Source organism: Gavia stellata, chromosome 3 (assembly GCF_030936135.1).
Source record: "Gavia stellata isolate bGavSte3 chromosome 3, bGavSte3.hap2, whole genome shotgun sequence".
NCBI classification, from domain to species: domain Eukaryota; kingdom Metazoa; phylum Chordata; class Aves; order Gaviiformes; family Gaviidae; genus Gavia; species Gavia stellata.
This window is the reverse complement of record NC_082596.1, coordinates 26,427,182-26,439,700: the sequence shown is the minus strand read 5'-3', so window position 1 is coordinate 26,439,700 and position 12,519 is coordinate 26,427,182. Positions and strand designations below refer to the sequence as shown.

The window sequence follows — 12,519 nt, the reverse complement described above, 5'->3', positions numbered from 1 at the left end:
TTTGCCACTCAGCCATGTTTAAAAAGTTCTTGAAATTCATAAGTTAGGAATGGTCAGAGTTGGACAAAGTAATTTCTGAGAATGAGGCAAAGTAGTCCAGGCTCCTGCGATAGTGTGGAGGGATGCTTGGTCTAAATCTTTTATCAAGTCTGTAGGAGGACAGTGGTCTCAGTTTCCATCAGCTACTCCATTGGATGTGTCTTTTACTGCTCAAGTCTTGAATAGCAGTAAAGAGCATGAGTCATGGTTAGTGTGGTCTTGTTCTGAAGCACCAAGTCCTGTTTCTGAAACTGTTTGTTTATCAAGTTTGTTGTCCATATTTCATTTCTTCTCTGTACTTTTGGGAGGGGTTATTATTCCTCCTGTTGACACGGGTGATAACTGACCTGGGGCAGTAGATGGTACTCCACTGTTAACTTCTTCCTGCATGTAGGGGGAGGAAGATGACAGTTAATAGCTGTGCCAGGGTCTGCTTTTCTGTTTCACTGGTACTCAGCAGCGCTTCCTCACACTGCTAGTACAATTCAAGTACTCTGCAGTTAGGATACTGAATAAAAAAACCAAGGCAATGCTACACAATGAAGCAAAGATTATTATCTTTTAAACACTTCACCAGTACTTCTAATCCAAATCTTTGCTTACAGCCTGCGAGTGTTTTGATAGAACACCTTTAGTTTATAGCATTGTCAAGCAAGAGCACTAAACAAAAGGTTAGGCACCACTGACCACACTAGTTGAGGTGAGGCAGGCCAGGTGCGAGCAAGACAGTGTTTGGCCAGCCTTAGCTGCCTCAGGAGAAGGGGTGTGTAAGGCACTCTCAGCTGCCTGAACTGCAAATCCACAAACCACCTACCAGCATGTCCAAATAATTTGTGTGTGTTTGGATATTATGTCGATCCTCTACTGCAACCTTCTTAAAGTTCTTCAGCTTCACAGGGACTTTTTTTGCCACGTTCACAAAGGGAACCATCCACTCTACACACTCTGAAATGCTGTCCCAATCTAAGCCTAGAGAACAGAAATACAGTTGTGTATTTAGAAATCATGGGGGAGTTGCACAGTGTTCCAATATGGCCATAAATTTATAAACAACAATAACTATACTGCAGATAAAATTCAGAAACATCCTCCCAGAAACTCCCAGCATTTCCTTGTGCTTGTTACTTAAAAGCATTGTGGCGGAGGATGGTGAGCACAGGCCTCCTGAGCAAAGCAGCTCTGCGGCTGTGAGGGTTCCTGCTGCTTACCAGGGGAGGCTGGAGTGACTTTTTCAGCTTGAGCGCAAGATTTTGGCTCACACTATAAAAACATACACTATTGTCACAGTCCTTTACGGTAGCTCAGGCAACACACACATGCTGAGCTTGGTTAAGTGATTTTTCCCCCCCCCCACTTTGTAAGGGACAGGCTTGTAGGAATTAGCACAAAGGTTAACTGAATGCTGCTGACAGCTGAGGATGACTGGTGGCTGACTACTTAGGAGAAGTAGCAGCCAAATAATGTATCGCTAACAATCCCCAAAACAAGTGGAAGTCATAGAGTATAGCAGTATTAGCCCAAAAGCAAAAGGCTAAATCTGCCTCATTTCCTTAGCTCAGACTATGCTTCTGAAAGTGTTTCCTTCTCTTTCGAGTTTTGGTAACATCTGAAATAGTAGCAGGAAGGAAGCAAAACTGGAAGGGGGTGGAACCCCCACAGAACATAAGAACAAACAATTAGTGTCCATGTAGCTTTTGCTCTTTGGCAGCCTGGTAAACCAATACACTCTTAGCAGCCTCAGGCATGTAACAGCTTTCAGAATTCCCTGCCTAACAAGACCAAGCTTCACAAAGGCTTCTTACCTGAAGCTTTCTTAACTACTTCAATTGAGGTATAGTGGCAGAGCGCTGCAGCAGCTAGTGTTCTATACTGGAAGTCCAAAGAATTCACATCTAGAATACACAGGTCTAAGAGCTGAGAAAATGAAGAGTGGAGGAAATAAGAGTTACAAATTTTAACAATCCGATACTTTTTAGTATAATCCTGTCTCAGAAACTGCTATGCATACAGCAGTCCTCTATAGTCTACGCTCTGTAACACAGCAGATCATAGATGCATCAATTGCATGCATCTATGTTATTTTTGGCACCAACTGCAGCTGAAGTGGGTCTCACAGTTATGATGCAAACCAATTTGCACTTTTACCACTAATGTGGAAGATGCTTTGCTTGCACAGATTTAAGTACACCTTTAAACTTTTAACAGAGCTCCAGGAAGGTATTTTCTTAAATAAAAGTTATCACCTAGCAGCTCAGTGACTTAGACCAGTCTACTCTTCAGTAAGCCACTCTGAGGCTAGGCACAACACATGCCCATAAATATTGAACCACTGCAGTTTCAAAACAGTCAAAACACTGCCCAGACTGCCTTCTAGGCAAATACACAGAAACACTGTTACAGATAATACTGGTAAAAATAGTTAACCAGCCATGGTTACATTACCCACCCTCCTCTCAGAGCTGTTGCTGCTGTCATGCATAGCGATTAAAAAAAAACAAGATGGATTTTTATTTTTCCAGTATACAGAGAAGTCTTAAAATATGTGAGAGCAGGGAGACAAGAAACGCATGGCTGCTTCTCCTCAAAGCTGAGTATGAAGTTCTCTGTCAGTCAAACTTGCACGTTCCTTAACAAAGTAACAGGTGAGGTGAAACAAGGAAAAGCATCCTTTAATGGCTTTTGGGGTGTAACGTTCAGTTGTGCTGTAAGCACTCCAAAATGCATTTTCCGATACAGTTTACTACCTACCTGTGCTATCTGAATGAATTTTTCCTGAGAATACTGAGGTAGCAGCACTTTTGGAACATCCTTCAGAGCATCCACTTGAAGATATAGGTTCAGCCAAGAGACGATTGTCACTGGACAAAGTTCCCATTTTAAAGCCTGCAAATATTAAACAAACACTTAAGTGCCTTAAACCACGCAAGAATAGTTTTGTGCCCTGATCTCTTTTCCCGTACCTCCCCTTCTGAGTTTGCTCCGCTTACTGCACAGCTCCTCAAAAGACACTAAAGATTATGTACAATTTCAAATACAGCTACTCACTTTAGATTGCATTCTCACTACTTTTTGAAAAGGCTGTATTACAATCAGCACAAAAATGTATCTCAACCCCCTTTCCTATACCTGTGCAGTTGGATCTTATGCATCTTCCCCATTCAGAAGCTGGGAGATTAGAATATTTCCTCTGAACCTTCAGGCTAGCTGCCTGAACCTGCAGCTTGTGTTTATTAAGGAAGAATGTACAGGGAGTTCTGTGATGGTAAAGATGGATCCTTTCCAACACAAGGAGCACTGAGTAGTGTCAGTGTCAGTTCTTTGCCTGGCTCTCCTAGAGGCCCCTGTTCCCAGACAGCAAAGGACGCTGGCAAGGACAGTACATTACAGCCACAGCCTTCTGGCCTGCTCAGTGGCTGGCTGTACCTATTAAGAGCCTTTACTTTCATACAAGCATGAGAAACCTATCCTGTTCTAGCAGACAAATATTTCACCCCAGCCAGGGGCTTTAGAGGTCCACTGCACATACAGTGAAGGTTTCATTGTTTTGCAGAAAGAGGGACGTACTAAGCACGTTCCTATTCTAAGCAAATAAGTGACATTAAAATACAAGGCTCAGCTGGACAGTCTTTCAACTGGCACAAACACAGCAAAGTTATTACCTTTAACATAATAAGTTCCATTCTCACAATATCATCTTCACTGCAAGCACCATCAGTGACATACGCAAATTCCTGTATTTTAGGAGCGTAGATTTCCTTTAGAGGGAGGGAGGGGAAAAAGTGAAGATTAGAGTGCCTTACAATTCTAAGAAAGCTTGAGAAGATACTGGCAAATACTTTTCAGTCCATATTGGAATACCAACATTTCTTATGCTAGAACAGTGTTTTTCTCGTTATATGAAGTGACTTGAAACTTACAGGATGAGGAGATACTAAAATCAAGTAGGTTGCTTGTTATCTGTTGTAAAACACGATAGATTTATCACAACTTTTTTAGCTTTTGGGGAAATAAATGCTGACCAAGCAATCAGAACAGCCCTTCACTTATACTGCTTTCTACTCAGGTATTCCATTTGATGTAAAAATATGCACCATCCTAATTCTTGTATAGCACACTACAGGATTAGAAAAAGCTTGCTGATACAGGTTATGTCACTATGTCAGTTAGTGCTGATGTAGTCTCATTGATTAAAAAAAGGCTAGAAAAGATGAGAGTGCCACTGTAGCTGGCAAAATCCATGGTGCAGAGATGGTTAACAAAGAAATTTGCCAACCCAGTCATGCCAGTTGGGGCCACGTATAGGTAGGTGTGTTAATACGAGAACTCGCCAGCAGAACTGCTTCTCTATCAGCTGGCTCCACAGCCTGATGCCCCACACCCTTCCTTAGGATAGACGACTGCTTGTAGCACACTACCTTGGCTTTAGGAACAACAGCTAGATCAGGGGGTTTCAAAGTATAAAAAGTTAATATCCCAAATTTTCCTCAGTCTAGCCTACCATGACCTGCAAAAGGAGACAGAGAAAAATATGCTCTGGGCACACCGATGTAGTGTATGATGTAACGTATCGCCTTCGCCACACTTCAAAAGAAAAAAAACTCTACTAAATGGGTTTAAAGGGATATCAGCCTGATGTACAGGCAGTTTGAGACTTAGGCTTGGTTTTGTTCAAGTCCCACACCCATTCCTGACATTGTTTGCCAATTGCTGTATATTTGGAAAAAAACAAAACAAACCTACTCCTAGCACATTTGCATACCTTTTAAGTTTATGTGGTCTCCTTCCCTGCTGCTGAGGAAAGGGAGGACAAAGACTACACTCCAAGAGACTGACATATACACAACTGAAGGAAGAGAAAAAAATTTCCCCCTCTGACCTTCAGTGATGTGTGTACACCACCAAGTTCAAAAGATACAGACAGAAGAAATAAATATGTTATCACTGTCTCTTTAGTTATTCCAAACTTAATATCCTCCTCCCTGTAACATAGCTTCTTACCTCAAGTTTGGAGGCAATGAATAATGAGGTAATTCCTATGAGCTGAAGCATGCTTTTGTTAATGTTCTTTTGTGTCAACATGAATCTATCAAAAAAGTCTTGAGCTAGGTAGAAGGTTTCCCTGTGGAGTGCATACACCTCACACACCTACAACAGGAAAAAAAAAAAGCCAGTTCAGTTTTCTGTTATAAAACTCTATGTACACACATTGGAGTATTCAAGCTTTAATAGTAAAATACAGTATGCACAATTTTATCTTTTGCACACACAAACTATCACATACCCAGGTGTGTTAGAATGTAGTAGTTAGTATGAGACTGGGAAAAATATTTCCAATGCTCCCACCTAAACATGGATTGTCTATGATGCACTAACATACTTCCAAAGTATACTTTTTTTCAATCTAAATAGCATCCAGTTTTCCTAAAAATGAGTACAACTTTCCACTGAAAGAAGAAAGTTTCATGAAGGGGAAAAAAAAGAAACAAAACAGCAAAACCCCCCTCTAATTTGCTTGATTAAGAATACTCTGAGCTCAAACCTCCAGTTGAAGTCACTGAGCAGATCCTCCCTGTAGTCCTAGTAGGTCTGTCCCAGGGCAGAACCACTAAAAAACTTGAAGTCTTTGGCTCTACAGCAAATAAGTCTGGAAGCTCCTGCTGGAGGGGGCTCTGTTGGCAAGCCAGGAGCACTGCCTACAGCGCCTCAGGCACATCAACAGCCTCACTAAGCAGGAACAGAACTGCAAGGACAGCCATCTGCTCCATACAGTTGTGGGTTTCCCTGGCAGGGAGAACTTTTAATACTTGCATTGTATCAAGGTGGTTCAAGTGCCAGTTCAACAACAAAGGAAAGGAGGCTGCCTGGGCCTGGAGATCTTATGCAGGAGCCTGCTTTTTCCTCTAACTTCTAGCTGAATTTGGGTAGGTCTACCAGAACTCCAGCTTATCTGCAGCTCTGTAGCCCTTCCACAACTAGAAACAAGTTAGATATCTATGAATTACTTACAATCTACATACAGTGAACAGGAAAGAATATCCAAGAAATAGATCTCAAGTCCAAGCTTCCCAGTCTGCTTCATCATTTCATTTGGATACAAAGTCAGAATAAAATCTCACTACTATCTATTTCCTAACATAAGATTGAAAGCCCATTTGCAAATTAAAACCCTTCCTGACCATCAAAAATGCAGCTGGTTGGTAGTAACACCACAGCCCATTCTTTTACACCTGATCTAATGTTTGCCAGTTGATGTGTTACTCTGATACTATTAACTACTGCTCCGAACAAGATTCAGAACTAAAAAGGTACAGACCAGACCCACCCATGAACAAATGGCACAATTTCTATAGAAGTGTATTGCCCAAATAAGCAATAATGCTTGGTCATGTTAAATTGTCTTCTGTAACATTGTAACTGAGATACTATGTTAGGGTCTACTGGAGGACTCTCAAAGTTGCTGGGATTTTAATCCATATGGAAACACCGAGCTGGACAACAACAAGGCCCTTACTGACATTTTTGTTTGGAAATTGGATGATTTCCTAAGAGTTCAAGATTTTCAAAAAAAAGCAACAAAACACAATTTAATGGTGGTATGTAAATTACACAGAGGAAGTAGGGAAGTGCACAACTGGAATAGTTCTTATATTCAGACCATATAAAAAAACACAACAAAAGACCACATGCTCCTTTCTCCCCGAAATTCCCTGCTATTAGCACTGTTCCACCAAGACAGCAAGAGTGCCACTAACATCTGCTTCCTTGGAGTACTCGATATGGAATTGGTAAACCTGGAAGATCTCTTGTGCTGATGGGCAAGGACTGCATGAGTCAAAGGTTGCTTTTGGCAGTAGTGATTGAATACACTCAATATAGAGTTCTTGGAAACGCCTCCAGAACATTGCTCTCCATTTACAACACTAATACTCCTTCGCATAGGCTGCCAAGATTGAGAGCTTCCATTTTGTTTGACAAGTGGAATATTCTGAAGTACAGTGATTAGACTGGAATATGGATGATTTATTTATGGTCGTTCTCCAACAGGAGCCTGTCTATATCAAGAGCCTTCAGATGTCAGCCACTAATGCACTACTTTCTTCTGCTCTCTTCATAGGATAGAATTAAAAATGTACTAGTAAGTCAGAACATGTTGTCAGGGGCTGACATCTAAGAGCTCTTGAGGTAGATGGGGCCAGGGGGATAACTCGAGTCCTCAGTACAGATGCAGTTGTCTCAGGGCTTAGATACAGTCTAAGATTTAAAGGTAGAGCTCCACAACTAGTCTATCTATAGCAATTTCCGTATAAGTGTCTCAAAACTAGGTTTCGCCCCTTCCCAGGATATAAGTGTGGCAAGAGCAAAAAATTAGTACTATTGCTTGCTGCCCTGTGTGGAAGGTTCAGCATCTCCTGGCAGGGAGAGGATCAAAAGCAGTAACTTGTAACCCTTATGTTGCAAACTAGTTTTAGCATTTACCATACAGTACATTCTGCTATTAGATCTTCTATGTAAAAAGCTGTGCTTTTATCTGCCAACTTCACAGGCATAACACATGGCAAAGTAACTAAAAGAACACACCTCTAAGAGCCAGTCTAACAGTATTGATCTCATGTGAGGTTGCAAACTAGAATGTAGTGATGTGAAATGTTTGCAATGAGCGTATCTGTTCTCCTTCTTCAGGATGTTGAGCCAGACATCTTTGGAATTTCCCCAGCTATGGAATAAAGTTACACAAAGCATTGTTAAGTATACATACACCTTCACAAAAGGAGTATAAAAACATTATTTATTGTTTACAGATATTCAAGAACAAAAAGAAAAATTCCACATACTAAAAGATCCTTATGATAATTAGAGAACTGCAGGTATACTTTGAACATTTTACATCATCACAACAGCAGCTTGCCAAGTTCATAAGCAAGTCCAGTTTTATAGAACAGCCAATAAAACTGAATGTGTGCATCCTAAAGTTGCACATACAACCAGAGTTTCCTATTTTGCCTAGTTAGGTGGCTGTCCAGAGAGCAAGATAAAAAACAAACCCTCCCCATAAAAAAAAGAAAAAAATACTCCACTCCCCAAGAAACAAAACATAAATGAAGTTGTCCAGTTTAGTTTGAGAAAAACATTTACAGATTATGTTTAAAAGTCACTCATCCACCCCTCCCTTAAGGCTCAGAAACAGGCTATTGTGAGAAAAACTGAGTTACTGTTTATTGCCAGCTTATAATTTATTAGCACTCAAGTCTACTTGGGAAGAAGATGCCTATATCATTACTGTGGCTTGTTTTTAATTTGTAATTATTGTTATTATGAATTGATGTGGGTTTTTTTCTTAGATGTACTTCTCATCCTGCAGTTACTAAGAGGGACAGCATATTAATCAATGCAATGCTGATTTCCTACTGAAATTTTTGGAGTTATATACTTACCTTTCCCCAACCAGAAGCAGACAGATTAAACAGACCTGATCACTGTTATTGCCTACAAATTCTAACCCAGATCAGTTCCATTCTGCTGCCATCAAAGTTAAAAGCTGGAGAGATACTTGCTTGCTTAATGCACAAGTTTCCCCATTTAAGTTGACAGGCATCGAGAAATCTCCTATTATGATCTTCCTGCAGCAGTTAGGAAAGCATGAAGAATGCACGAGAGAGTAAGTGATCCTCTTATTCAGCTAACCAGAAAGGATGGAGCTCAGCTTTACCAGATGCCTATCGATAAGAGGTGAACATCAAGGATTAAACTCCTTGCATGGAATTCTATATCTGAACATATCTTTGGGATCCAGCAGTTCCCAACAACTTGCTAAAGGAGTGCATGAGATTCCCTCATTCACCATCCTTTTTTTTTTTATTTATTTATCTTTTAAAAAACTACTTTGCACTAAGCTTTCCAACACATACAAAAAATGTGATTTGCTAGGTATAGAGAAGAACATACTGTTCTTTAAAGCACAGTTCATCAGGCTTGGGAGTAGTACTGAGAGGGAAGAGCAGCTGAGCTTGAAACTCAGTGAAAGAGACTGTAAAAGATCTATTGCTTTGCACTGAGGCAAAACATCACCATGCAGCATCTCCCAGTTCTGACCAAGTTTTGGCCAGAACAAATAAAAACATGGTGTATCTAAAAAGGTTCTCTTAAAGTAATACTTCATGTTCTGCTTCTTTTCTCGTTCACCTCAGCAGAAGATTTCCCTAATGCATTGCAGTAAATTTAACAATTCTTTCATTAAACACCAGGCTGATACAAACAGCAGCCAGGGTACTTATCTAACACATTTGAATGGCTAAGAAATTCAGAAATTGAAAAATCCTATTTAGTCAGCTAATCTATCCCTCTGCAGAAGGGAAACCTTTAGAACTGTGACTGCACCAAGCATACTGCATTGCATTAGCAAGCTACCTGCACAGCAACATTGCCACAAGTTTATTTGCATATTTGTACATTCCTAAGTTCTTAAAGAAAACTGCTTAGTATTTTTTGGTCACTCAGTTCCAATAGCACTGAAAGAAGTTTAGTTTAACCATTATGTGCCCCTGAACCACTTAGAGTCTCCAGTGTTAAGTTATAAAAGGACAGCTCTGAAAGGAGAAAATTAGCTGTCCGACGCGTTTATAAGATCGGAGGGGGGGGTGACAACGACACACACACAACCCAGAATTTCTGACTTTTTGTGGACATCGAATTGTTTGTGGGATGAGAAGACAAGTAAAAGTATGGGTTGGTACTGCCCACTATTATACAAACAAAATACAATAACAGATTTTACTATAGTAGTTCAGCATATTTGATAAAACGTCCACAACTGCTGCACCTGGTACACTTACTTGAGTTCTGGCAAAGGTGATGGATTTATGAAGAGGTTTCTGAACCTGTATTTTTTGAATCTTGAGAAGTCAGTGGTTACCGATTCTTTGTGAGGCGTTTCAATAATTATGCAAGGCGAAATGCCTCCTGTTATTGTGGGCGGCCAACAACTCTGCAACATAAACAAGGTATCTTAAATGCTGATTTTACTACATGAGCAAGAAAGGCAAGAAGTGGATTACAGTAACAACAACAATATATGTAATGTATGTTAGTCTTTTTGGACCTCAGCATCGATTCAAGTAGTGAAACCAAGACAGACAGAGAGATTAAATACCAACAAAGCCTTTTGTAGTCAAGGTGGAACATGTACAAACAAATTTGATAAATTTGGGAAACTCAGCTTTGAGGAAGACAAATGTCTTTAGTTTATGAACCCACAAGTAACCTATCCATTGCTTGAGCTGCTCAGTTACAGTACATAAGGCAAAGGTACTCATTGCTACTAAAACACAAGACATTAGGTTGCTGGTCCTATCTACTTATCTACTCAGAGGGAAAAGAAAGGACAGGGTGGAGGTTCTACTGTGTCTCAGTGGAAATTCAGCAACTTGTTATCTTCCAATTAAGCACTCCAGAGAGGAGCCACCCATCTCAGCTCCAGAGCTAGATACCCACTGAGCAAGCAGCAGCTGTGAACTATCTATCAGCCTGCCAATGCCAAATACAGGATACAATGACTCAAGAGAAGAGCCCGAAGTTATCCATGCAGAAAGCTTCAAAGGAATTCTAGATTACTTTAGTTAACTCTGTAACTGGTTTCATTAATACTTATTTGGTTGTACATAACCAATATAAGTAAGGAGGTATCAAATGCATAGACCATATGCAATACTGTAATGGCTGACAGCTTTCAAAATGGTGACAAAGAACTTTAATTATGCTCTGTGGAGTTAGGGGGAATCCCATTCCCAAAGAATGGCAACACCTGTCCCTGAACACAGAAACTTTTCCTATATGGCTGTTTTGCAACGTAAACTACATATGATTTCCTTAGAACATCTAAACCTATTTATAGCCAGACTAAAGCACCCTAAGAGCAAAGTTATATATTCCAGCAGAATCAATCTTAACAGCACACAGCCACAAGAAAAGTGGGACCCTGCTCCTTCTTCTCTCCTGTGATCCCCCCTGCTCAAGACCCACTCCTTCCTTCTTTTGTCAGCTTTGATGCTCATCAGACATTCTGCTGGGTTGATTCAACTCACTCACCTAGCAGGACATCAACTCATTTTGTAGTGCCAAATTAGCAAGCTGAACCTGCATACTGCTTTATTTGAAGAGAACCAAAAACGGAACAAGGCAAGGGATGGAGCGCACGGCAGCTATCAAGGAAGGAAAGAAAGGGGAGCAGGATTTCCCCCTTTCCGCAAAGGTAAGTTGTGACACACAGTTTCACCCCAAGTATAGCTGACGTACTTACACAGCATTTTTCCCTACACAAAGTTTGCAAAGACAACTTCACAATCAGAAGAGTTTTGCTTCACCATAGCTGTTAGTCTCATTTGCTTTACAGAGTAACTGCAAACAAAACTGTTCGCAAGAGAAAGTTACATTATTTGACTAACCCGCTTTAAAATAAACAACTGTAAAGCCCCTCACTTGGTTTAGGAGTAGCCTATGTTAGTTAAAACAGATTCCTAAATTGATTTAAATAATCAAAAGAACTGTTAAATGAAAGTAAAGAGGGCCCTGCATGGCTATGAGTCTTCTTAACTAAATGGCCATGAAACCACACCTTAAGTTAAAACAAGTGCAATGATCTTGTTTAGACTTGCCTCTAGGCCTTACCTGCTCTGCATGTGGAATTATTCTGAAATACCTGGGTTTATTCTCATTTTTACACCTAACCTTACTCTGCAGTGGTTTCCACATTGAAGGACCCTTTATCTGCAACAAAGCCATGCATAAAAAAGCAAAAACATATAAAAAGATGCTAAGGTGCAGAACTCCCATAGTTTTTCGTATCTGAAGGTAGAAACTTCTCCTATTCAGTACCTTCTAGTGTGGAATGCATGACTTCACACCCACCAGCATAAACCAGATGGATTCCCTCACCTAGTTTGAACCAGTAATCAGCATTAAATTACCTTAATCTCATATTGATGCTTTTTAGCAATTTTCCCGTCTTCTCTTTTCTTAATCTCCTGCTGAGAAGAGAGACACACATCAATACACTGACAATGACCAGCACAGCCACCTCTAAAGCTAAAGCAAGCTGTTGCTACTCCTGCCCCACTTTCTAACACTTTGCCGATTCTCCCATCCAAATGCGCTGGAGAACTTGCAATATTATTAAACTTTTCAAGTTGCCCAAACTGGTCACCTCTGCTGTTCTCTTTTTTCTGGTCTGGAGATGTTCTGGTGCCTGCAGTTCTTGTGGAGACTCTTCTTGACATGACAGTGGCTGCTGCTGCTTGGCTTGCAACCGGCTACTGCAAAGAGCAAAAGAACATTAGGCATTAGAAAAGCAGCAGTTATTAGATGAATACAGATAAGCTCAGTGTATTACGATGCTAACAGTTTACCTGCGTCTTGACATCTTCTTTGGGTTGTAAGGTCTCTACCTGGACCAAAGGAATAACATAAGCTCAGTTAATGTATCCTCAA

At 40.5% G+C, this 12,519-nt stretch overlaps 1 protein-coding gene across 1 annotated transcript; it reads right to left on the bottom strand.

Annotated features, from left to right (window-relative positions):
- Positions 1-178: 178 nt before the first annotated feature.
- CCNE2 (cyclin E2) lies at positions 179-12,475 on the bottom strand. Its single transcript, XM_009813709.2, has 11 exons — positions 12,438-12,475; positions 12,236-12,344; positions 12,000-12,056; positions 9,870-10,021; positions 7,618-7,753; positions 5,038-5,184; positions 3,699-3,794; positions 2,788-2,922; positions 1,842-1,953; positions 854-1,008; positions 179-423 (listed from the first exon to the last, which is right to left on the bottom strand). Exons 1-11 carry the CDS (start codon positions 12,449-12,451, stop codon positions 322-324), a joined length of 1,215 nt encoding a protein of 404 aa, XP_009812011.2. The 5' UTR covers positions 12,452-12,475; the 3' UTR covers positions 179-321.
- Positions 12,476-12,519: the final 44 nt, after the last annotated feature.